The sequence below is a fragment of the Pseudorasbora parva genome, chromosome 9, assembly GCF_024679245.1.
Source record: "Pseudorasbora parva isolate DD20220531a chromosome 9, ASM2467924v1, whole genome shotgun sequence".
Taxonomy (NCBI): domain Eukaryota; kingdom Metazoa; phylum Chordata; class Actinopteri; order Cypriniformes; family Gobionidae; genus Pseudorasbora; species Pseudorasbora parva.
Window position 1 is genome coordinate 39,174,727 of NC_090180.1, and position 27,952 is coordinate 39,202,678.

General features: G+C 39.3%; 1 protein-coding gene across 2 annotated transcripts in view; it reads left to right on the forward strand.

Annotated features, from left to right (window-relative positions):
- The window catches only part of pard3ab (par-3 family cell polarity regulator alpha, b), a 119,950-nt gene extending 99,830 nt beyond the window's left edge, over nucleotides 1-20,120 (forward strand). For both annotated transcript variants that reach the window (XM_067452562.1, XM_067452563.1), the window contains 3 exons: nucleotides 14,659-14,776; nucleotides 17,583-17,704; nucleotides 18,983-20,120. In XM_067452562.1, coding sequence (XP_067308663.1) covers nucleotides 14,659-14,776; nucleotides 17,583-17,704; nucleotides 18,983-19,409 — 667 coding nt within the window. In that variant the 3' untranslated portion in view covers nucleotides 19,410-20,120. The remainder of the gene's footprint in view (nucleotides 1-14,658; nucleotides 14,777-17,582; nucleotides 17,705-18,982) is intronic.
- Nucleotides 20,121-27,952: the final 7,832 nt, after the last annotated feature.

A 27,952-nucleotide genomic window follows, 5' to 3' on the forward strand; every position in this document is an offset into this window, starting at 1 on the left:
CCAATTTTTAACAGAAATTGCTTTAGCTGTAACCTCAATCTGTCAATGAACTAACGTATACATCAGTAAACGCATAGCATTCGTATCTGACTACGCTAACGTTACCCTGCCAGTACAAAGATAGATCAGAGTGACATTACGTTAACCAACCATTCAGAAACGTCCTGTTCAACCCTTGATTTTTGAATTTTGTTGGGGTTGTCATCTTGTTCCGGGTCCAACTCCGGTTCAGATTGATATGGTTGCACAGGTGTGTCCTCAGAGACTCCCGTTGACATTCTTTCTTCAAAATATATCAAGGCAACACTCCATGTGTGTTATGTCAAAGCGCCCCACAGAGCAGAGGGGCGGGGTGAGCAAAGCTCATTATCATTTAAAGTCACATGCACTGAAATGGCTTGCTGAAAACAGAGTTGTTTTCGACCAGGTAAAATTAGTGTTTTCTTACAATACTAATGAGAATTTTTAATTCAAGTATATAACAAACTTTTCATTTAGACACTAAAGAATAACTAACTAAATGGCATTATACCATGGTCTGTTTTAATACTCGATTCTGATTGGCTGGAAGGTGTGCAGTAAAACCGTTTAATGCACAGCTAGTTCCAGTCAGTTTGATTACAGTTCGAAATTAATCTGCCACTATAAACACTGGTAACCATAGTAACACAGTTACGCTTGCAAACAGAGTGACAGTGGCAGCTGGCAGTATCAACCACAGATATGTATACATATCTATGGCAACATTAAGTGACATGAGACATGACGTGACACACAGAAGCCAATGGCACATATGTCACTATGCGCAGATATGTATAGGTGTACATATCTATGATGACTCTGCGAGTATTATTGGCACATCCGTGGCACATGCGGTCTTCATTATCATGTCACTGACATTATCACGACAAGGACTGACACTGACATGACACCTGCATGACACCGAGTTGCGGAACATGTCGCCGTGTGTCGTGCGTTTTTTACATTCTATGATGGTCGTGAGTCGTGACACCCACACTGACAGACTCGAGCACCTATATTATTATTTAATTTAATGCATCAAATGTAATGTGTCTTTATAGGTTGACGCGGGGTTTATTTCACACTTGGCTACATGATGATTCGTTAAAGATTGCCTTATCACTGCAGTGGTGCCTGTCATTCATAAATAATTTTAATAAATCCATTAAATAATCATTAAGTTATGTTCGATATGCTTAAGCAACGAGGGGATCTTCAGACCGACATAAAGAAGAGATCGCGAACGCATCTCTCTCTCTCTCTCTCTCTCTCTCTCTCTCTGATCGTTCTCTTTCAGTTCTCTGTCTCTCTCTTTTAATAATGAATTTAAATAAATGTGGTAATTTGTTCATATAAAAACATTTTGATGGCTCTACTTTATTTAAAGCGACGGTGTGCTAGAACTAACCAGACGTAAGAAAACAACCGTCATTTTAACCCGTCTCTTAAAAAACATCAGTTACAGCTTTAACTTGTTTTTAACTTGGCAAATAACCATGGTATAATCGGGATAATCCACGGCTAGCCATGCATTAAATGATTTTAATGCACGACCGCTTCGCGTCGGGCGGTTCTTCGCCTCTACGCCGTGCATTAAAATCTTTTAATGCATGGCTAGCCGTGGATTATCCCTTACTTATATGACCCCTTTAATGTTGAGAAAAGTCCTGTTCCATTCGTGTTTTGCGATTTGACTTTCTGGTTCAAGTGTTTTTTGACCTTGCATGCATGTCAACCTGTTTTTGAGGACTCCCAACACAAAAAATAGGAACCTGTCAAATGCCATAATAGAGGCACTTTAAAGGAATAGTTCACCATAAAATGAAAGTGAAGTTCTCATTTACTCACACTGGTGTTGTTTTAAGCCTGTATGTCTTTCTTTTTTGGACCACAAAAGGAGAATTTTTAAAAAATGTGACGCTTGCACTCATCCATATATTGATCTCGTCCATATAATGTTGTATATCCCACATGTTCTAGACTATATGATAGGGTTTGATAAAACAAAACAAAACAAAATTAATGTATTATTTAATGAAAATCCAGATCTGTTCAGTTGGTCTTTCCTTCTTGGTCGTCTCTTCTCTTATTTTTCACTTAATACTGTCTTATCCCTGCATTTATATTTTATCTTTGTTTTTCTCTCATTTTCTTTGGTGTCAACACTTGTTAAACTGACCTAATGCAAGTTTACATGGCTGTCATAGAAATAAAAATGTCTCTGATTGTAAAACCTCTCCTGAGTCAAGACACTGATCGGCAAAGCAGATCTAATGATCAGAATGGGGAATCGCTCTGGTCTTATCGACCTGACACACACACACATCTCACACATGATTCTGTTAGCAGAAGTAATGAGAAATCAATAAGTACTGACTCCCTTAAATGCACAGGATTAATACTATTAGGAGTAAGTATGCTTAGTACATGGCACGCATACACTCTCACACTCACATACACAAACACACACTCCTTGCTCGTAAACCGCCAGTCCATTAGCCTTATCTTTTGGTCACATTAATGAAAGCTCTTTACCCCGCAATGCACAGTGCCATAACCCTGGCAACCACAGCACACAAATCTGCACACCTATACCTGATGGTAGCCATGGAAACCACACACCCTTCACTCACATTATTGATTTCTATAACCATGGCAACCACACACAAATTACTGTTTGATTCACATAGTTCAACAGTTCCCGCCTCTTTATAGCACTTTTTTTTAATTTATTTTTTATTGGGTTTTTAAAAAATTCTTTGTTAAAGAATTATAAGCCATGAACTTAGTCAACCAGCTATGGGATGAATCATAACATAACATAGACATTGATTTGAAGCAAAAAAGGTTTTAATAATAGGACAAAATTAAAAAGTTACTTGATGGCTTTAGAGAGGGAAAGAACTACAATCCCAAGAAGCATTGCAAACAGCAAGATCAAATTTATAACAATGGAGAAATTAATTATACTTCTACACTGTAAAAAAAAAAAATGTTGGTTTTTGTTGGGTTAACTTTAAAAAAAGTAACCTGGTTGCCTTAAAATGTTGAGTTTATTGAAATCAAAAATTTGAGTTGATACAATGAAGGAAATTTGTTTAATAAATAGAAACTCAAAATATTATTGTATCTAAACCAAAAAAAAAAAAAATTGATAAATCATGAAAATAGCACTATTTGGTATGTTTCACTGCGTTATCGGAAATAAAACACAAAATTACCCAAAATGCTTACAAAATCTTTTAATAGAAGTTGTAGAATTTAAAAAATTGTTCGTTGTATTAACTCAAAATTTTTATTTCAATGAACTCAAAATTTTACGGCAACCAGGTAACTTTTTTCCTAAATATTTTTTTACAGTGTATGTACAAATGTTGATTCTATATATACAAATATTTTACATTACATAGCTAAAGAGCTATTTTGGTGTGTGCTGCTTTTTTTCGACTCTCGGATTGGTGTAATTTTCGGTATAGCTTCATGGGTAATGTAGCCTTTCCACTAGGAATTCTGCTGTTAAATACAATTATTTTACAAATAAGTGGAAATAATGCGGGTTGACGGCTTCAACAGAAGCAAATACTATCGATTATGAACCTTTTAAGGTTTAAAAGTTATCGTTCAAAATCAAATTCCGTATTAAGTTTTTGTTTCCGTAACCCACATTTTATTTAGGATAAAAACATGATAAATGAGGGTGACCTGATACTTCAAGGTGTTTCCAGGAATTTTGTAGTCCTTCATATTCCAAATATTGGAATATCATGTGAGATATTATTATGGTATCCATGTCTGTAGGGCTTGTCTGTTTTAGAGTGACCATATTGTGTGCGTTATATTTAAATTCAACATTAACAGCGATTTATAAAATGAGTGAATTGTTGATTGAGTTCATAATCCTTAATGTAAAGAGTTGTTAGTTTATCTCAATCTCCTTTGGCGAATGTGATTACAACTGGGAGAAAACTTAAATTAGTATAATTTGTTTTTAATTTTAGATTTTCATTTGAATATTTTAAGTTTTTTCATTGTCCATAATCGACCAATTGTGGTGTGCAAGGCGGTGATCTACAAACAGTGGTCAAAACAAATACTCCCACTTAAAATGGATGCATTGTATATGTGATATATTCCGATATATTGTATAGTTCCATGTTCCCGTGCTTTCCTGACTCCAGTCATGGTAACGGTTAGGTCAGCTAGAGTTTCTCTGGCTTTTCTCACCCATACAATTCAGGAAGAAGCGTTGATGGACGTATTGGCGGAAATGTCACCTCTCTTGCTCCTAAAGTTCCTATTGTCCCCCGGGTGCCATACGTAGCTATATCACTGTGAAAGCCCCTCACGCTGAAGGGAATCAGTTATAATTATTGAATTCTTTCAAATCTAATTATATTTTCTAGTCAGGTATTTTTAGAAGCAGTCCACCTTACTTTTTTACTGCTTCTTGCATCATTATTATGGTAAATGTTACATTTTAAGAAATCTTTGACATGAATTATACCTAATAGTGTGCAGCTTGTTGTGTGCAGAGGTTTCTCAGTCACATGGGAGTTCAACAATTGCAAAAAACCTATAGACCCAAGTTTATTTCACTTACAGAAACATGCTATGGAAGTGCCATGCTACAGTTTCAGTAACCAAATGGCATTTTCAAAGCATATTATGGTGCTGAATAATTACCATATTCATAAACTGGTGTTTACATGTGACAAAGTATTATAGTCATGGTAGTGTCTAAGAATCTGTGGATGGAAATGCCTTTGTACTAAGTGCATGTAGTGAAATATTGTCTGGGTTTGTAAAATTGGTTTTGTTTTTTCGGATACATTTGTTGTGGGGGATTGTACTGCCATTTAACATGTGTCTTTGATTGCTTCCAAAAGTCTAAAGTCTTTATATTCACATATTTGATGTCTGTGGTCAGTGTTGCCAAGTCCATGTTTTTCTGCGGAATTGGGCTACTTTTACACTCTTTCAACGGGTTTTCTTTATATTTATTTTTTATCCACTGGTTGTAAAGACCAACCCTGCCCTTTTTTTTTCTTTCTTTTTGTACCACCGGTGAAAGCCACCCTGAACACGATTTGGACTAGTTTTGGTTGTGATTGGGCAGGTTTTGAATAGCAGTTGAGTTGTTTTTGTTACGCAAACCTGGCAACCCTGTCTGTGGTTTAAAAAAAAAAGTATAAAGATGCTTACTCATCCAGAGACCCCTTTTTTACATTTCTGGGGTTCTCAGAAGTGGACGTCATCATGGTTGGGTAAACTTAATGGCAACAGCAACTATTTTTATATTCCTATTTTCTCCAATAGCAAAAATCCACAGGCATTTCCGTGACTTTCCAAAAGAGGGAAAATATTGAGATGTCAAATTTGCAGAAGTGTTGTCGCATTATTAATGTATAGAATTTTTTTTTTTTAATTAAGTATGAAAAATGTATTTGCAATGTTGATAAATGTGTCATCACAGTCTGTGAAAAGGGTCCGCTGGATATAAAGTGAGTAAATCCTGCAAGTGTTTCCACAATAAACATCAGAAACGCATACGTACACAATCTCCTATCTTCAAAGGTGAAGTCTGACTGCCACTTTGCTACGCAGTGTCTCGTGGGAGCTGAACCTCACTGACTCTGACAGTGTTGAAATCAATCATAATGTTTATCCACACTCACACACACAGGTCTCTGTGACTTTGTGAGTGTGCAAAGGCCTCTTGAGCCGTTTACAAGACAGATCCCACACAAACCTAAACAGCACCTCTGGACCTCAACCATCTGTGTGTGTGTGTGTGTGTGTGTGTGTGTGTGTGTGTGTGTGTGTGTGTGTGTGTGTGTGTGTGTGTGTGTGTGTGTGTGTGTGTGTGTGTGTGTGTGTGTGTGTGTGTGTGTGTGTGTGTGTGTGAGAGAGAGAGAGTGTGTGTGTGTGTGTGTGTGTGTTTATGTGAAGGTCATTCTTTGATGTGACATAAACTCTAGGCTCAATGGACCACTAAAGTCATTCCTCACACACTGCCTGAAGAGTTTATGCTCCCGTATGTTTCAGATTAGCAGCACATCTGACATAAACACAACACCATCATTTAAACAGATACTCAGTATAACCTTCAAACCCCTATAAAGGCGTTTTCCTACTGTGTCAACGGATGTCGATTCTCTAAGCTGAGTAATTCGACTCTCTAAAAGTCAAATGCAGAGTTAAACGCTTTATTAAAAAGAATTGTAGTGCGACTCAGGGTCTGTATAATTAAAGCCCTGACAGCTTTAACATTACCAAGATTAGTGACTGAACAATGGTTAATTGAAGCTTTCAGTACTGAAATACAACTTCATGTGCCTGCATGTTTAAATAAAAACCTTACAAAAACAGTCTGAGGTGTGCGTACAATTTTTAACTTTTTGTTATATTGCAGCCATTTGCTAAAATCATTTAAGTCAAATTTTTGTCATTAATGTACACACAACACCCCATATTGACAGAAAAAACACAGAATTGTTGACATTTTTGCAGATTTATTAAAAAAGAAAAACAGAAATATCACATGGTCCTAAGTATTCAGATCCTTTGCTGTAACGCTCATATATGCTCAGGTGCTGTGCTGTCCATTTCTTCTGATCATCCTTGAGATGGTCCTACACCATCATTTGAGCCTAGCTGTGTTTGATTATACTGATTGGACTTGATTAGGAAAGCCACACACCTTTATAAATAAGACCTTACAGCTCACAGTGCATGTCAGAGCAAATGAAAATCATGAGGTCAAAGGAACTGCCTGAAGAGCTGTGTTGGCCAGAATTGTGGCAAGGCACAGATCTGGCCATGGTTACAAAAAAAAATTCTGCTGCACTTAAGGTTTCTGAGAGCACAGTGGCCTCCATAAACCTTAAATGGAAGATGTTTGGGACAACCAGAACCCTTCCTCGAGCTGGCCGTCCGGACAAACTGAGCTATCGGGGGAAAAGACTCTTGGTGAGAGAGTTAAAGAAGAACCCAAAGATCACTGTGGCTGAGCTTCAGCATTGCAGAGGGGAGAAAGTTGTAGGAAGTCAATCACTGCAGCCCTCCACCAGTCGGGGCTTTTTTTCGGGCCCGACGGATTTCTTCTCAGTGCAAGACACATGAAAGTTTGCTAAAAAAAAAAAAACACCTGAAGGACTCCAAGATGGTGAGAAATAAGATTCTCTGGTCTGATGAGACCAAGATAGAACTTTTTGGCCTTAATTCTAAGTGGCATATGTGGAGAAAAATATCACATGTCCAATACAGTCCTAACAGTGAAGCATGGTGGTGGCAGCATCATGCTGTGGGGGTGTTTTTCTGCTGCAGGGACAGGACAACTGGTTGCAATTGAGGGAAAGATGAATGCAGCCAATACAGGGATATATTGGACGACAACCTTCTCCAGAGTGCTCAAGACCTCAGACTGGGCTGAAGGTACACTTTCCAACAAGACAATGACCATAAGCACAAAGCTAAAATAACAGAGGAGTGGCTTCACAACAACTCTGTGACTGTTCTTGAATGGCCCAGCCAGAGCACTGACTTAAACCCAATTGAGCATCTCTGGAGAGACCTGAAAATGGCTGTCCACCAATGTTTATCATCCAACCGGACAGAACTGGAGAGGATCTGAAAGGAGGAATGGCAGAGGATCCTCAAATCCAGGTGTGAAAAACTTGTTGCATCTTTCCCAAAAAGATTTGTGGTTGTATTAGATCAAAAGGGTGCTTCTACCAAATACTGAGCAAAGGGTCTGAATACTTAAGACCATGTGATATTTCTCTCTCTCTCTGTGTGTGTGTGTGTGTGTGTGGGTGGGTGGGTGGGTGGGTGTGTGTGTGTGTGTGTGTGTGTGTGTGTGTGTGTGTGTGTGTGTGTGTGTGTGTGTGTGTGTGTGTGTGTGTGTGTGTGTGTGTGTGTGTGTGTGTGTGTGTGTGTGTGTGTGTGTGTGTGTGTGTGTGTGTGTGTGTGTGTGTGTGTGTGTGTGTGTGTGTGTGTGTGTGTGTGTGTGTGTGTGTGTGTGTGTGTGCGCGCGTGCGGGCGTGCGTCCGTGTAAAAACTGCTCGGAAAATATAAATAAGCAGACAGAGCTTCTAGAAAAAGCTAAAATGCCTCATGTATATTGAGTGTGCGTGTGTGTGAGAAAGAGATAGAGATAGAGCTGGTCTGCATTGTGAAATAGTTTGCCACAGTTTTAGCGCCTGTTATTTTTTTATTTTTTGTCACCTCTCTCAGTAGACTAGCTGGCAGGACTTTATGCATGTTCTCAATTTTCAGTGGGCACAAATAAACACATGTAGAGTTTTCACTGAGATTTGTGTCTGTTTGTGTTTACGTGTGTATCAGTGGCTATATTCCCATACTGTAATGTCTGCTTATATTGTTTCACTCAGAGATTGAGACAGATTGAATAAAGACCCTTCAGTCAGCTGTGATTTCAGAAAAGCTTTCCAAGAGTTTGGAGGTAGGCCAAAAATACTGTTACAAAAACAAGACTTGATATTAGCTTCAAATCAATCCGCCCTTATCCGACTTGAACATTTTTTATTACTAACAGTAGTTAATACGGATATGGATATAGATATATTGTCTGTTTATAGTGAATGTTTGTTTGTGATTTATGCTTTCATGTTTATATTCTTAACAAAGTGTTGAGTGCACACCAGCATTTTTGACACACTTTCCATTTGTGCACTTATAGCAAGATGAACTGCCCAAAATAATGTGGTCTATCCATTTCAGCAGGAAAGCATGGTTACCACGGCGATAGTGATTCTTATATGCTCTAATGGCGACTGGAGGTCTTTTAAAGTACATTAAAACGTTATCACAATTCCTCACATCACATGCACACTACTCTCAAAACAAATTATAACCTGTGAGGAGACCATATGTCTCCAAATCTCCTTTCACGAGCCAGAAGCTGTTTACATATTGATATTAGATGCTGCATTATATGCTCGGCTGAAACATTCATTCCTTTTATGAACAGAGAAAGGTTTTATCTGCTCATATCTATCTTTTTGTGTATCAGTGGTTTTAAAAGCTTTGCTGCATGACTGTACGCAGAGGCTTTGCATCCTGTAGATGTGCTATTTTAGTAATGACTCCTGCAGATCATGGCAGTCATTATAATCAGACTTCTCCCTCTCTGCATATCACTCTAAGCAGAAGGCGAATGCAAGATGAGGATGTGAGAGGATGAAGGCTGCGTGAGGCTGTGAGAGGATACTTTGGTAATGAGACTGTGAGAGCATGAATGCTAGATGAGGCTGTGAGAGGATGAAGGCTGTATCAGGGTGAGAGAGTGAATGCAAGATGAGGCTGTGAGAGGATGAATATTGGAATATGCTGTGAGAGAGTGAAAGTTAAATGAGGCTGTGAGAGGATGAATATTGGAATATGCTGTGAGAGTTAAATGAGGCTGTGAGAGGATGAATATTGGAATATGCTGTGAGAGAGTGAAAGTTAAATGAGGCTGTGAGAGAGTGAATGCTAGATGAAGCTGTGAGAAGATGAAAATTGAATGAGGCTGTGAGAGAATGAATGCAAGATGAGGTTGTGAGAGGATGAATATTGAAATATGCTGCGAGAGAGTAAAAGTTAGATGAGGCTGTGAGAGGATGAATATTGGAATATGCTGTACGAGAGTGAAAGTTAGATGAGGCTGTGAGAGAGTGAATGCTAGATGCGGCTGTGAGAGGATGAAAATTGGAATATGCTGTACGAGAGTGAAAGTTAGATGAGGCTGTGAGAGATAGAAAGTTAGATGAGGCTGTGAGAGGATGAATATTGGAATATGCTGTGAGAGAGTGAAAGTTAGATGAGGCTGTGAGAGGATGAATATTGGAATATGCTGTGAGAGAGTGAAAGTTAGATGAGGCTGTGAGAAAGTGAATGCTAGGTGAGGCTGTGAGAGGATGAATATTGGAATATGCTGTACGAGAGTGAAAGTTAGATGAGGCTGTGAGACAGTAAATGTTAGATGAGGCTGTGAGAGGATGAATATTGTAATAGGCTGTGAGAGAGTGAATGCTAGATGTTTTATATGACTGTTAATCATATCAATGATGAATTTACAGTAAAGTGCACTTTTGATTGTGACTTCCTTGACCACAAAATGGCAGCCCTAATAGAGAGCTGAGGAAAAATAATGTGGTAGATTAACTTCAAGTGCCCACTTAAACTGTTTGTGTTTTTCATAAGCATGTGTGTTTACCTGTGAAAAGTCCTTTTAAACAGATCTGGTTTCATCCCTTCTCACTCCCAACTCCCTTTTCTGTTCATTTAAAGTAATAAAACAGACAAGTTATTACTATGCTGTCATTTTCATCCATTGTTTGTGTGTATTGATTATTTTGACCTGATTCTGGTGCTTTGAGCTCACAGCTGTTAGATAAAAATGCCAGGAGAAAAGTGGAGCAGTGTTGACAGTGATGATGATTTTTTTTAAGTAGATACTCCATCCAAAAATTAAAATTGTCATCATTTACTCACACTTATGTTCCAAACCAGTATGACTTGCTTCAATGGAACACACAAAAAGATATTTTGAGAAATATTTTAAATGTTGTTTGCTTTCCAGTGTCCTTCAAAATGATATTGGCCTGCAGTAGAAAGTAAGATGTACAGGTTTGATTTCATAATGGTGTATTTTTATAATACTTTATGGATATTTTTTTACCCTTGTGGATGGACCAAAAGTAATTTTACTGTGTTATTTGAATGCATTTGTAATTCATTTTAAAGCATTTATCAGGCGTACACACAAACATTCAGTGCATTCATTCATAACACAATAGTTCTACTGTAAAAGCAGTTTGCCCTCGTGTTTGGGGCCGGGGGGGTGTCGGGATTGGTTTCAAAAATAGATCACATTTATTTTGTTAATGTTTCTGTCTAATGTCTCGCACACAAGCACAGAAACTAGCTATTTGGGGAGACAAGGACATGAATGTTGCATTTTCATTAATGTATTAGATTTTCTGGCTTTGAGTCATTCTGTTGTAATTCTTTTATGGTGATCAATCATAAATAGGTTTTGGTACCACTCACAATCTAACCGGTACCGTTACCCAACCGTATGTTTTTTTGGTACTTTAGGGATGTTAACCTCGATAACTGTAAAGAAACTGTAAGTCATTTATAGAAGTGTTATTGACATTATGCCAGAGCTGCCTTGGTCACTGTCTGACATTGTCTGTGATGTGTTGTGTATAGGCCTACAGCAATATTTACCAGTAGCTACTAGCTTCTTAATTGAATTCATAAAAACAACCATTGTAAACTGTTTTTATGAATTCAAAAATTTCCCACAAATTACATGTTGTGTATTTTCTGGTCATCAAATGAAGTCATAAAACATTAAAAAAACATTTCATTCAATTTAATAAAACTTTTTTGTCTGCACAAGTGCTGCACAACTGAGCTCTATACTGTTAAAATTAAAGCATGGAAAAACATTTTTGAATATTATTTTAAAAATTAAGATACATTAGTGTTTATATTATTATTACAGACGTATCTACACTCACCTAAAGGATTATTAGGAACACCATACTAGATACTAATACTGTGTTTGACTTCCTTTCGCCTCCAGAACTGCCTTAATTCTACGTGGCATTGATTCAACAAGGTGCTGAAAGCATTCTTTAGAAATGTTGGCCCATATTGATAGGATAGCATCTTGCAGTTGATGGAGATTTGTGGGATGCACATCCAGGGCACGAAGCTCCCGTTCCACCTCATCCCAAAGATGAAGAAACCAATTTTAAATGATTCGAGCTTTGTGACATGGTGCATTATCCTGCTGGAAGTAGCCACCAGAGGATTGGTACATGGTGGTCATAAAGGGATGGACATTGTCAGAAACAATGCTCAGATAGGCCGTGGCATTTAAACGATGCCTAATTGGCGCTAAGGGGCCTAAAGTGTGCCAAGAAAACATTCCCCACACCATTACACCACCACCACCAGCCTGCACAGTGGTAACAAGGCATGATGGATCCATGTTCTCATTCTGTTTACGCCAAATTCTGACTCTACCATCTGAATGTCTCAACAGAAATCGAGACTCATCAGACCAGGCAATATTTTTCCAGTCTTCAACTGTACAATTTTGGTGAGCTCGTCCAAATTGTAGCCTCTTTTTCCTATTTGTAGTGGAGATGAGTGGTACCCGGTGGGGTCTTCTACTGTTGTAGCCCATCCGCCTCAAGGTTGTGCGTGTTGTGGCTTCACAAATGCTTTGCTTCATACCTCTGTTGTAAGGAGTGGTTATTTCAGTCAAAGTTGCTCTACTATCAGCTTGAATCAGTCGGCCCTTTCTCCTCTGACCTTAAGCATAACCAAGGCATTTTCACCCACAGGACTGCTGCATACTGGATGTTTTTCCCTTTTCACACCATTCTTTGTAAACCCTAGAAATGGTTGTGAGTAAAATTCCAGTAACAGCAGATTGTGAAATACTCAGACACCGTCTGGCACCAACAACCATGCCATGCTTAAAATTGCTTAAATCACCTTTCTTTCCCATTCTGACATTCAGTTTGGAGTTCAGGAGATTGTCTTGACCAGGACCACACCCCTAAATGCATTGAAGCAACTGCCATGTGATTGGTTGATTAGATAAATGCATTAATGAGAAATTGAACAGGTGTTCCTAATAATCCTTTAGGTAAGTGTAAATTCAGCTGTACAAGACGAATACATTTGTCAAGTTAAACCAAACTTTTATTTTGATTGGTTGCCGTGAAGATCTAGAGTTTCTGTGTTTATGATATGAGTATTAGGTAGTTTTTCTCAAATAAAACGGTAAAATGCTCATGAAGTGACTCTCCGCGGCTATAGAGATGACATTCATGAGATGGAAAGAAACATGCGACCGTAACACGTGTGAGTGTGGTAGAGGTAACGTTAGAGGTAAATGAAACCGCGCACCTTCGCCATTCATTCACACAGAGACACGCTGGACTCGTATTTAAATAGTCGTTTCGCAGTTTAATATTCACAGACACTAGTCTATATCACCAGATGTGTTCTCATGTAACGTTACCGAAATCTGTCACCGATTGATTTAATGCGATTCGTTACTCTGCAGTACAGATTCACTCTGTGCCCTTAAAGGTACAGAGTTCAGTACCCTAATCATAAAGTAGCCTACTGAACGAGTACTATTATTATGAGTGTTATGCTTTGTAGGTTTGCAGAGTAACTTCAACAGCTCACATAAACCTTTATACTCAAACATGACAGCTAAATAAGCCTCTCTGTGTCAGAATCATGTGTAGAATGAATGTGTAATTCCAGTGAGTCTCTCAGTCTGATCTGAGAGTTATGGCACTGTTTTAAATGGCTCCAGCTGTTGGCAATGAAAGAAGTAATGCCATGATGGGGTCAGAGGGACATCCTGTCCGGCTTACACTATCTATGTCTGTGTGTGCACATGCCCTGGTAGAAGAAAAGAAAGAATTCAGGACAGAACAAATGTGTTTAAGTCAATTCAGCTGACAATGGAAATGTAATTTCACACAGGTACTGTTACTGCCAGGTCAGCACACACACACACACACATACACACACACACAGGTTTGCTACGTTCATTTGGGCATTGTAATGTATTTAGATGTTGCAAGGTTATTCTTTTAGCCTTTCCGGAAACATTACAGCAGTTCTTTATTGATTCTCTTATTAGATTAAATGGCTCCATGGTTGTTGATGTATTTGTGTGATTTTGATGAGTTTGTATTGATTGGTGTACGTTTTAGATCAGGTCTAAGTGTTTCAACGGCAAGAGAAAGAGTTCAGTGGTGGTTTTAGAATGAATGTTTGACCTATATGTGTTTTTGTGTATGTGTCAGTGGCGCCGCTCAGCCGCTGCTGAATCTGCACTGACACGCCAAATGTGAGAAATTATATTTCTGTTCCGAGTTTGCACAGTCTGAAATGTGACGAGATACAACGACTTGGGTGCTGCAAAATAATGCCTATCATTGCTGGGCTCAAAAACGACCATACATTCATTGTGACTAGTGTAGTTTGAATCATGAACAGATGACTCTTACACACGCACACACACACAGACACACACACACCCACACACACATAGAGTAGAGACATGCATATTTGCTGATTAGTCTGCGTTCTTAAATTATCTTCAGTCATTTCCTATGACAGAGTTTATACTGCATCTGTGTGTTTTAAACTGGACATCTGCTCATGTGTAAAAATCCTCAGTTGCTGTTTTCTATATCGTAAACACACTCAACATGTGATCATGGAATTTTAATAAGAGGAAATCTGTCTGGTTCCTTCTCACATGCACACACACAAACACACGCATGTCTGTACTATAAGTATATTGTCCGTGTCTGGTGGATTCTCTTGTGGGTTTTCCTGATCTGATCTTGTATAGGAGCCCAGAGAGACCACGTTGTCCATCTAGGTATCTGGACCATCTGTGCACAGTGTGTGACACCTTGACCTTTGTTCTCATAAAGGTAGTGGAGCGTAACTAGGTGACCTTTTAGACAGGGTCACGCTTCCAACACCTGTCATCCCGGAGAGTATAGGATCAAAGGGATTATGATGTAATGTTCTAATGTCTCATCATGTGACCTCTTCCTCCTGCTCAAACAGGCTGACGCCGAGCAACCACGACCGAATTCAGCGCTTGCGCCAGGAGTTCCAGCAGGTCAGGCATGAAGAGGTAGAGCCAGATGATCACCACCGCTCCTACAGCTTGGAGCAGCCCTGGGTGAGTGTGTGAGCTGTGTATGTGCACCCATGATCACTGACTGGACGTACGCCCATGGTCTCTGGGGACTCCCAGAAAGGATAAGGCAGTCTGAGGACTAGGGCCGTTACGTGCATGAACTCCAGGCCTGGGATAATGCTAACCGCTAACCTGAGACCACTGCATACAGGAGCATGTCACTTTTGACACTGACAATATATGCTAACAATGCTAACATCACCATGTGTTCATCCATCTGGACCGTTCACCCATCCATTCATCTGTTCAACCATATCACCGCAGCCATGACTTCGGCAGATCATGAATTAAGGCAAGAACTGTGATTGGCTGAGTGTGTGTGTGTGCGTGACATGAAAGAATGTGTGTGCCTGAGAATAAAAATCAACGTTTTAGACTGAACTTGTTTAGTATTTAAAATTTAAGAATTCAAATTCAGATCATTAGAATCTGGATTCAGTGTGAACTCAGTATGAGGATCTAGATTCAGGTAAATTTCAACCTCTTATGCCTATAACATTATGCAGAAGGTCCTAATAAAGGGATTGTTCACCTCAGAAAATATTCACTCATGTCATTCATGACCTTTATGAACACAAAATTGTCCATACAAAGAAGGTCAGTTGTTTTGGACCCCATCGACTTTAATTTGTATGGGCAAAACAGTTTAAACAAGCCTAAAATGTCTTCTTTTGTGTTCCACTGAAGAAGTAAAGACATACAGGTTTTAAACAACATGTAAATGATGACAGAATTGTATTTTTTAGGTGAACTGTCCTTTTGAGGCAGGAATGAGTTGCACTTGAAGAGGTCTTGTCCATTTCACAAACTCTTCTGTGGGGAATGTTTTTAACATTTATTCATTTGTAATCTTTCCAGGGAGAGTTTCAATGTTACACGCGGTATTATGTGTATTTTTCCTTAATGTAAATTTCTCTTTTTAAAAATTTCATCTTAACTTTTTCAAACACCTTTAATGTATGGAATTATTTTTCTTGTTTTGCTTTGCAATGGTAGTGATTATGTAACTGTATTAAATAACGTCTTCAATGTCTTTTAACTTAACCCTTTTTCGTCCCCAAATTTTCTCCTGTTTTCAAATCCCCCATGATAGCCCTTTTTTTTACTATGCCTAAAAATCTTTTTTTTTTTTTTGTAAAACAAAAGGCAACAGAATAAAGATGGGAGGTTTTTCTTTCATGAGTTTCAAACACGTCCATCATATCTTCTTGGAGTTTTTCTCTTCAAGAGATGTCAGGTGAGAATAAACCGAAAAATGTCCACTTTTTCCTGACCGCTAACCATTTTTCGCGAGTGTTTGTGTGTCAACGTTAACATCATCGGCTGTTATAAATCAGATAGCGTTACTGCATTGGTATCAGACCTTTAATTCTGTAATCTGTTTAGCAAACAAATGGTACGTTCCTTTGACACTGATGTTGTTTTAGGCAGTGAAGTGTGCGTGCGTGTTAATGAACTGGGCTAAATGACCCGGCTCCACACATCCTTCATCCTTCAACACCTCTGTCTCCACGGCAACATGGCTGGCAAGCTGTGTCAATCAATCCCAGCATGCTGTTCTCCTTCATTAGAGTTAATGGAATTCTCCGTGTGGATCGGCTCTTGATTGAGCATGCCTGGGACGGCATTCATCTGTTTGACCGAGCGTGACGAGAGCAGGGAACTCAATGTAAATGTTGCCATAAAAGAAATGGATTCTTATGGGTCATGAGCAATTTACCGCAGTTACACTGTTCTGAGTGTGGAACAAAGCCGTCAGTGTGTGTGTGAGAGAGAGGCGGTGTTAAATGAGTCTTTTATTGTTTATAATTACACCCTTATGTTCTGAGCCGACCGAGTGTGAATGTGTGTGTGTGATTTCTTAATGAATTACATTACAGAAGTGCTTCATTATGTTATCACTACAACCCCCCCCCACCACCACCACCACCAACTAATATTCACTCAATGTTCGTCTAGCATTCACCTAACATCCAGCTAATTTTTATCTAACACTCATCTAACATCTGCTGTGTGTCCTGATTCCAGCCTCACTGACACCGTTGTGTGCGTAATGTATGTAGTCGAGTTCCTATAGCTCAACTGGTAGAGCATGTCGCTAGCAACGCCAAGGTCATGGGTTTGATTGCCACGGATCACATAAAATCATAAATATAAACCACTGTAACTCACTGGATCTTAAAGCAATAAAACTAGCACCACTGGAGATGAAAAATGTATGAGGGTTTATAATTATCCAAAATATTTTTCATTGTAAAAACTCTCTCTATATTTTTTTTTTATAATAAATATAATTATATTGAAATTTAAATGCAAAACAATCAGATATTTACACATTTCAGTTGGGAATTAACATCAAGCAGAATATAGAGATAAATGGATCTATAATAATTGCGCGTCTTTTTAATGACGTGGTCATTTGAATAATGGATAATAATTTTATAATTATTATTGAGGGCCTTAATGTAGCTTTAATTTTGTTAGGAAGAGTAATAACCAACTCTATGAATATTTTATGGCTTATAATCTACTCTAATGGTTTCATTAACCGCAGTAATGCGCGAAAGGTCATAGGACTGGTAATAGTGTTGCATTCAAACATACATTTCTCCACTAATGCCACAGACCTCTACACAAAAAAACATCAATGAAACCTGGTAAGTGCTTAGCTTAAGTGTTTATTTGTCTTTGTTTATAATGTTCCTTACATAACTCCATGTTTTTCTCTACTGAACTTTTACTTGTTTGTGTTAAATTGATATGAGAATAACTCTTGTTTCTGTTACAGTCCAACTGCGGCTCGCAGGCTTCATCCGGCCGTCATTCGGTGTCTGTGGAGGTGCAGTTACAGAGGCAGGAAGCCAGAGATGCTTTCACACATGCTCAGAGGCAGTACAGCTCTCTACCACGGTACGTGCTTGATTGGAATGTATTGCAATGGTGCGCTTAACCATTTTCATGAAAACAAAATTAGGTTTTGTGGCTTATAGTCCATGTCTATTAGCCTGTCCTACTCGACCTGCTCCAAGAGGGATTCGAACTGGGCGTGCTAACAAGTACACTGAAGACCGCAGCCTCTAGAGTTGCTAGTGTGCTTTTTGAGGCCAGGGGAGTGAGGTTTACATGCATCGTAAACCTCACTCCCATCCGGGTCACGGCACCAAATGTAACCCGGTCCTACTCGACCCACTCCGAGCGGGATTTCAGCCGGGTTCTCCAGCATGGGAGGTGGGCGCTAACAAGGACACTAAAGACCGTAGCCTCTAATGTTAGTTGCTAGAAAGCCTCTTCAGGAGAAGAGATCAGGGGAGTAAGCTCTCATTGGCCTATGTCTGTAACACCCCAAACCTCACTCTCATCTGGGTCACGGCACCAAATGCAACCGGTCCTCCTCAACCTGCTCCTGAGTTAATCTGGGTCATGGCACCAAATGCAACCGGTCCTCCTCAACCTGCTCCCGAGTTAATCTGGGTCACGGCACCAAATGCAACCAGTCCTCCTCAACCTGCTCCCGAGTTAATCTGGGTCACGGCACCAAATGCAACCGGTCCTCCTCAACCTGCTCCCGAGTTAATCTGGGTCATGGCAGCAAATGCAACCGGTCCTCCTCAACCTGCTCCCGTATGGTATTTGAATCGGGTTCTCTGGTGCACTAACAAGGGTGCTAAGGATCTCAGCCTCTAGTAGCAGTTGCTAGCGCGCCCTTTGAGGCCAGAGATTTACACGCACGGCTCTTGCTGGCCTTCGTCCGTTTTGTTACATGAGCTTAAGAAACTTCTTTCAAAAACACACTGACTTACTAACCCCAAACTATTGAATGGTAGTGTATATATCAAAAAGTTGACACAATTCAGTTTTAGCAGCTTTATATTCTTTCTCTAGGAGCAAAATAACTACAAAAATAAATTCATAAAAAAAATGATCTAATAAATTTCTCATGATTATGAAGGGAATGGATTTTTATTTGTATTTAAAGAATCTTTGTTCTTGTTTATAGTACAAGCTGTCAAGTGTTTTTTGCTGGACTGTGATGGAAACGAAATGACATTTAAAAAAAGTTATTTGATATTTTAACATTATTTGAAATGTCCTGCCTCTGCTCCCTGTTTCAATTTAATCAAACTTTCAACATGTTTAAGAACATATATGCACAAAGTTCTCACATTTCCCATTTCTCCCCGTGTGTAGACACCCTCGTAAAACGCCAACCCCTGCATCAGAGAGCGAGTGGGAGAGGGCATGTCCAGCCGGAGACAGTTTCCAAGCAGCAAAGGACAGCGGCCGTTACTCCAGCTACCAGGGACCTCGTTCGGTCCCGCGCACCGTTCCTCGTCATGGCTGCAGGAATGGCCTCTCCGCTCCCCCAGGAGCCAGCGGTACCTCGGTGGGTGGAGGCTACAACGCACGTGTCCTTCTGGAGGCCCAGGAGCTCCTGCGACAGGAGCAGAGACGCAGGGAGCAGGAAACAAAAGGCAGGGGCCCATCAATGCGGCTGGACTACGAATCACAGGATTCTAAAGGGCCTCACCGGCAGGACGTCCCGCCATCCCCTTCCCAGGTTGTCCGACTCAGCCGCATACACACACCTGAAAAAGTGCGTCAGTTTTTGTCATGAGAAAAAAGGAAGACCCTTTCTCCTGTTTTCAAAAAGGCAATCCCAAGCAAAGGCTCACTTACAAACTTTTATGTGTGTGCCACTTGTACACAGACTCCCCGAGTGCCTTTTCTTTAAGAGGTCACAGTGGTCCCGCCCAGTCTGACATTGGCTCATTGGTGCGTCCAGAGACAAGAAGTCTCTTGGTTCGGTGTGAAGACCTTCATGCTCTGACAATCAGCCTGACACAGACCTGTTCCTCTGTAGAACCATGTAGAACTTGCAGTTTGCACAGGTTTTGATGAAGTTTTGTGAAGTAGAGCTTTTTTAAGACTTATCAGAATAATTCTTACACATCAGGTAAAATTTGTCAGTTAAATTTGTATTTGATGTAGTCAGGGGAGTCGCTGGTTTCGGGGGAAAAAAGGACTGAGTACACAGGGCCCAAAACCTAGCGACACCACTCGATGTAGTGACATGTTTGAAGAACTCAAGTCTAGGTACAAAACACATAGTCAGAGACTCTTGGGAATCCAGTGAAAAGAGAAAATCCCAAAAAGGCAATGGAAAAGAAAGAAAGGAAATGGGGTCACAGATAGCAGGTCATTAATTGATGCTCCTCATTACATTTTCAGAGCTCTTTCACACACAGACACAGAACCCACGATCCACTGCTGCCTGCCAGGTGTGTGTGTGTGTCTGTTTCTGTCTCCCAGATGACCCACACTGAATTTTTCATCACACACACCAGCTGCCCCTGTATTGACAGGCCACAACGCTGTGTGAAAGTTCAGACAAAAAGATTGTCTTCCCTTCTACCTTAAACGTGCATAAATGCACACACACACAAAGGCTGTTTGAAATAGCATACTACCATTTCTGTGGAATATATACTTTACACTGTGTATGTGTATTAAAAAAAACTAGCGATGTGATTTATACATATGGAATGTAATAAAAACGTGTGTTTTTTATATATATATATATATATATATATATATATATATATATATATATATATATATATATATATATATATACACACACACATACTAGTACATATGTTCATATTAGTTATTATTATTATTGGATATTAAATACTTAATACATACTAAATTGGTATTGAATTAAATAATGCACCTTTTCACATACTTTTAAGCAGTTTTCAGTACATACTGAACCTTTGCACAGTATGTAGTACACTAGTATTCCAACAGCCACACACTCCTCTGGAGCACATTTTAGGTAAATGATCAATAAAATCCATCAAAGTAGAAAGTCCTGAAGCATGACTTAAGCCCCGCCTCTTTGCCCCCAACAGCTGTCGAGATGGTGAATCTGCATGAGAGTGATGCGTTTGGAGTTCTCAGACTAGAACTTTGAGTCTCTGCTTGTTCTGGGCTTTGAGTCAAGAGCTCCCGTTGAGCTGCGACACTCTCAGACTGGAGTGTAAGAGGCTAGGTCAGCGCTCTGTGTGTGTACGTGTGCGGGGGCAGTGCCATATGAGCCAGCCGATGCTCGTTTGACACATAACAGTGGGACACATGGTGCGCAACACACTCAACTGCCCAGGCACAGATGGTTGGGTGCGTTTGGTTTGTGTGTGTGTGTGTGTGTGTGTGTGTGTGTGTGTGTGTGTGTGTGTGAGGATATCAAGATGATAACATGAAAAGAGCCTCAGTACGACATGACTAAACAATCAAGACACTTTGTTTTATTTTTTTTCTTCTTTGTTCCTCTGTATCCAGTATGGAATTTTGCTCCTGATCTTGCCTTGCTCGTCCTGTTTTGTACACTCACCCCTTTTTAACCTTTTCAAATGAACAAAACCTCTTTTGCACCTTTTTAAATGTCAGATTTCCAGATTGTAACCATTTTAATGAAGTGTTAAAGATGTGTGCGCCTTTGACACAGATTCTTTTATTTATGTGTGTATCATAGGCTAGCAACCATCTCCATATGGTGTTCTAGAGGTCAGAGGTCATGAGCGGGCAGAAATATGGAGTTTCCAATGGACTAATTTTATGTATTTTTTGTGTTAGTTTGTTTACAGGACTCTGTACAGGAGTTTTTGCTTTTTGTTTCTGCCTGTGTCTGTAATTTTGTGTTTATACGCTGTTGAGAAATTGGTGGTGTTTAGAGAAACAGCAGCTGTTTGGACTGTACAAAACTTGTAAAATAAAAAGGAAGGGGATGCTCTTCTGTTTGCTGTACAGTGTGTGTGTGTGTGTGTGTGTGTGTGCGCGTGTGTGTGAGGGAGCCATACATACATAGATGCATACGAAACCACCATGATTTAAATTCACAAAGAAATGGCATATGCTTTTACACTAGATTGCCAAAAGTTTTGGAACGCCTGCCTTTACATGCACATGAATTTTAATGAGATCCCATTCTTAATCCCGTAAAGTTTAATATGGAGTTGGCCCACCCTTTGCAGGTACAACAGCTTAAACTCTTCTGGGAAGACTTTCCACAATATTTAGGAGTGTGTTTATGGGAATTTTTGACCATTATTTTAGAAGCACATTTGTGCGGCCTGTCACTGATGTTGGATGAGAAGGTCAGGCTCACATTCTCCGCTCTAATTCATCCCAAAGTTGTTCTATCGGGTTGAGGTCAGGACTCTGTGCAGGCCAGTCAAGTTCCTCCAAACCAAACTCACTCATCCATGTCTTTATGGACCTCAGTTTTGCAAAGGTGCACAGTCATGTTGGAACAGGAAGGGGCTGTCCCCACAAAGTTGGTAGCAAATTGTCCAAAATGTCTTATGCTGAAGCATTAAGAGGTCCTTTTTTACTGGAACAAAGGGGCTATGCCCAACCCCTGAAAAACAACCCCTCGACCAAACTTTACACTTGGAACAAAGTACCAAAGGCAAGTAAGTACCGTTCTCCTGGCAACCACTAAACCCAGACTCGTCTATCAGATTGCCAGACAGAGAAGCATGATTCGTCACTCCAGAGAACACGTCTCCACTGCTCTAGAGTCCTGTTGTGGCGTGCTTCACGCCAGCTGCTCGGCCATGGAAACCCATTCCATTGTTCTTGAGCTAATCTGAAGGTCATGCAAAGTTTGGAGGTCTGTAGCTATTGACTCATTTGAAGTTGCTGACTTCTGTGCACTGTGTACCTCAGCATGCGCTTACCCCGCTCTGTGATTTTACATTTGGCCCATTTACACCTTTGACCATGAAAGGGATTGAAACAACTAAATTTAATCATTTGGAGAGGTGTTCTTGATACTTTTGGTAATATAGTATATTATTTGGGTGTATAGTGTTACTATAGTGCTACTTTTTAATGTTTTTACTTTTACTATGGAACTTTTTAATGTCTGTGTCAGCTGGCTTCTTTTTCTTGTGTTAGTCTAGCAAAATGATATGCTAAAGTCTATTTCAGATATAGATATGCGTCTAACTGTGTTTGCACACACTCAGTCAACTTGCTCTCCAATGTTCACGGACCGACTTTGACTATTCCAATATGGCGGAAGGCTTATGTATAGTGGCCCATAGAAAGAGCCACTAATGAGGCTGGATCTGCTTCCCAACAAGTTGAGTCTTTGTATGTGCTGGATTTATTTTGATGCCTGCTGTCCTGATCATGAAATTTGGCTGATCTTATTGTCTTTTTTTCTTGAATTTTCATTTGCCTTGTATAATTAGTCATTCTGTCATTGATGGAGAAAAGGTCACCAGGGTCAAAGGTCAGTCAAAATAGAAGGTCTGTTAAGCTTTCACTCTGTTTACCTCAATATATGTCACTCACACATACTTCTGATTACTTCTTTAAAAAAGTTAAATTTAAAATAAGAAATTATAAACCTCTTCTTATTCAGACGAAATACGCAAAATTTTCTTCACGTTTGGTTGCATTAATGATTAAGGACTTAAAGACAAAACAACATACCAAAATAGTCTGATGGTGTTTTTGATAAAATTATGTTTTAAGACATTTTTCGACACCAAGCTTATACGAGGACAGTTAATATACATTATTAAAAGGTTTGAAGTCAGAAGATTTTTTTTTTTTAAAGAACTCTTATGATCAACAAGGTTTTATTTATTGGATCTAAAATGCAGTAAAATATAGAAATGGTAAAATAGTGAAATATTGATACAATTTAAAATAAATTATTTCTATTTTAATATGTTTTATTCCTGTGATGGCAAATCTGAATATTCAGCATCATTACTCCATTCTTTAGTGTCACATGATCCTTCAGAAATCATTCTAATAGGATGATTTGTTGCTTAAGAAACATTTATTATTATTATTAATTTTGAAAAGCGTTGTGCTGCTTAATATTTTTGTGGAAATCATGGCTGCGTCTGAATATGCCTACTTCCATACTATATATGTGGGGGGGGGGGGAAACTGTATGTACACACTAAAAAATGCTGGGTTGTTTTAACCCAATGTTGGGTCAAATATGGACTAACCCAGCGATTGGGTTCTTTTAATCCTGCGGTTGGGTTAAATATTTGCTTAAGACAACCCAATTCCTGGGTAAAAACAACCCAACTGCTGGGTTAGTCCCTATTTGACCCAACATTGGGTTGTTTTTTACTCAGAATTTTTTAGTGTAAGCTGAGTAATATGTCTGAATTCATAATATTCATAAAACTGGAGGCGAAAATTACCCAAATGAATTTGTGCTGAATAAAAATATGAAATCCTTTAAAAAATCTTTCTGACCTTAAACTTTTGAATGTAGTGTACATTACCTTTCGTTTTACGCAATCATACAGCGTGACCAGTTTCGCCTGAATCGCTTATCAGTGGAATTGTAATCATACAATTCCTACTAATACTATTGAAATGACAGCTGCATTATTTTAATATTTAAAAATGTGCATGTCCACCAGGATAAGAGTGAAAAGAAAAAAGATGAGAGGAAAGGCAGAGAGCGCTGGACTGGAGCAGATGGAGCAGCCCTTCCTCCAGATGTTTTTGAAGGTGCCACTCTCACCTGGAACCTAGCAACAGATGTGCTAATTACACACACGGACACACACACACTTTTTCACACATTCATTTTTTTTTCTTGTGGTTTCTCTCTCACACATAAACAACTAGATAAAATAAAAAAAAACAGTGAATATTTCTCACTGGCACCCTAAAGCAATATCCAAATGTTCCTGGCTTTATTTTTTTCCAGATCTTTTAAGTATTTATGAGAGGGCCAGAGAGGTTTGCTGTGTTTTTCGGCATACTAGATGTTTTTGCTTGAGTTTGAGGTTTATGATTGGTGTATGAAAAAGGGCTTATTCTGACCGTGGGGCAAACAGTGCGCGCACACACACACAGACACTCACGCTGCAGGAGAGTCTGACAGGCTCATCTCTGAGACAAAGTGGTGTGCAGGGGAGCAAATTCAAAAGCAAAGGCAACTGTTCTGCCAGAGTGAATGGGTTCGCGTTTAGCAGAGACTGATTGTTTCTGCATCGCTGGATCAGTGCTGTGATAAACTGGTTAGTTCAGAAAGAACAGAAACATTCTGAGGTCTTTAATGAACGATTCATGTTAAAGGCTACCTGCAGCCTGTAATTAATATCTAGAAGAAAGAACAGTAGTTTTATTGGGTTTTAGTGCAGAATCGACTTCAAGCGAGCACTATAATACTAATATTTACATAATTTTTTTACTTCATCTTATTTTAAAACCGTCACGAGGACGAGGACGTGCTGAAGCTCTCTTTTAATTTTTTAACCGAAAACTCTTTTAGTTAACAATAACAACACTGATCTCAAATTATTACCAGCAAAGGGAGCTTGTGTATATGAGTCCTTGGATAAACCAATAAAATCAGCCTCCGTGCCTTTCCTAAAAAAGTTTTAAGATGTTAGTGAAAGTATATGCGGTTTATTTTTGTTGTAACCGTTGGGAAATAACTGAGAGAAAGAATTAAAATTTGCTCAGTTGCTCAATAAGACCCAAAAGAAAATTGCAAACAATAAAGTAACATTATTGTAATATTTTTACCAGACATTTTTCAGTTGGAAAAAAACTAATATGTAACTATTTGTTATGTAATCAGCATTTTTATGATGGAATTAATCAATTACATATTAAAAATTTAGCTCTTTATTTTTCCACTGGTCATTTTCCAGAGGGAAAACCTGTATGAATTAATTTCTTCTGCTAAACACAAAAGAAGATATTTTGAAGAATGTTGGTAGCCAAACAGTTGATGGACCCCATTGACTTCCAAAGTATTTATTTTCCATATTATGTCTCGCACGTGTTTACATTGAAGAAGTAGCACAGTGGAATGGAAAACACATTTTGTTTGAACGTCCCCTGAACTGTTCATAGCTTAATATTGAAACTTGAAAAAGATTTATTCAGTATTCAACTCCTGTCATTTTCTCCGTAGATCTCATGCAGAAAAGGGAGATACTGAGGGTGGTTGATGTGAAGGTCAAAAAGGATAACGACTCTAAGATTTGTATAGTTTAGAGGACAATGCAGTGGGAGAAAAGAGAGAGAGAAAGTGACAGACAGAAAGAAAGAGTGACCTATACATTCTCAGAATCACATTCATACCGTTTATTCACATTTCCTCGCATGTGTGTTCCCTACCGATTTAATGAAGATGCATCTTGTTTTCAGCTCCTGACTGGACACATCGCAGCTTCATTCATCCTGTCAGAGCAGCGCGGTCTTTCTGTTTATCTCTGCCCTTCATTTATCACGCCATCCAGTCAGTGAATGAATAGTCCTACTATTGTGGGCCGCAGAGAGAGATTTCAGAGGTTAATGAACACGTCCACAACGAGTCAGAGACAATCAGCCCACCACGGTACGCCTCGCTCTCCCGCTCCACGCTAAAATAGTCTCTCTGTCAGCGTGGTATTGTCTAAGACTCTCAGTGGCCATTCACTCCACTTGAAGAGATTGACTCTCACAGCTGTAACGCAGCCAATAGCTTCAGTCCTCAGCCAGCGGTTGTCAATGAAAAGTGCTCTTATTAGATTTCCAATTTCAGCTTTGCTCAGAAAACCATTTATAGATGGGGGAAGGGGGCGGACACATGGAAGTGCATATGAAAAGAACAGATCTCTAATTTCCAGCTTCATTATACATCATTTTATTACACTGCTCACTGGAGCACTTGATTCTGATTGGACAATTGCAGCTTTCAGATATTTTTATATGGCTGGCTAGATTCATGTCTCTCATCGCTCAATGGTCTTTCTTCTCACGAAAAACCATTTCAACTCAAATCAATATTTCAGATCATTTTATTTAAGTAGCCCTTATTGGAGTATGGAGGATAAATGTACAGTCGTCAGAAAAAAAAGTTTATTTATAAAATGAACAATCAGCATCTGTCAACAACCAGTGTTATTTCAATGGTTTTACACCAAGATGATTAAGTGGTGACCCAACAGATTACCCAAATGTTAATGTACAAAGGTAAACAAAACATCATAAGCCTTCAAATCAAACTAATATATAATATATATAATCAATAAATTATGACAATTTAGGATTAGGAAGTCAAAGGCTTAGTTCACTTCACTCCAGGAAATTTCCTGATCATTTACTCAATGCCATGTCATGCAAGATGTTCACGTCTTCTTCAGTCGTAAAGAAATGAAGTTTTTTTGAGAAAAACATGCCAGAAGTTTTCTCCATATAGTGGACTTCAATGGGGTACAATGGTTTGAAGGTCCAAATTAGTTTCAATGCAGCTTTAAAGGGCTTTACACGATCCCAGACAAGGAATAAGGTCTTATCTAGCAAAACGATCTGTCATTTTCTAAAAATTGTAATTAAAAAAATGATATACTTTTTATCCACAAATGCTCTGATCTGCGATGTGTCACACATTACCCTATCACATTGGAAAGTCACGCATGACGTAGGCGCAAGTACCGCGGTAGGGTGAAAAACTCAACTTCAAAATAGTCCGACATCGTTGCTTTTCCTTTTTTTGTCTTTTGATATTGTCTTTGTTAACACTTGATCGGTACTTTCACATATGTCACGCGTGACCTTTCCAAAGTGATGATGTGTACACTGTAGATCAGGGAATGGAGAGCATTTTTGGTTCAAATCAAGCATGTCTGTTCTGGCAGGGTCATGATAGTCAAACTGGCATAAGCTGGCTGTCAGCTGATCACGTCTATCACCGCATACATATATAGCTCCTCAGTACTATTAGCAGCTATCAAGTTTCTCCAAAGCTCATTTACTCTCCTCCATCCCCAGCTCCTCCTCTTGTCAGTCAGGATTTGGTATTCTAATTCCTCTTGAATCTGATTAAAATTACTGAATTATTTTGTACATTTATGTATATGAAACGGTAAATGGACTGCATTTATATAGCACTTTCAACAGACCTATGGCCATCCAAAGCACTTAACATATCGCCTCACATTCACCCATTCATACGCCGACGGCGATGTCAGCCATGTAAGGCACCATCCAGCTCGTGGGGTTAGGTGTCTTGCTCATGGACACCTCGACACTTGGTCAGGTGGAACCAGGGATTGAACCACCAATCTTCCAGTTTGTAGACAACCTACATGAACCACTGAGCCACTGCCGCCC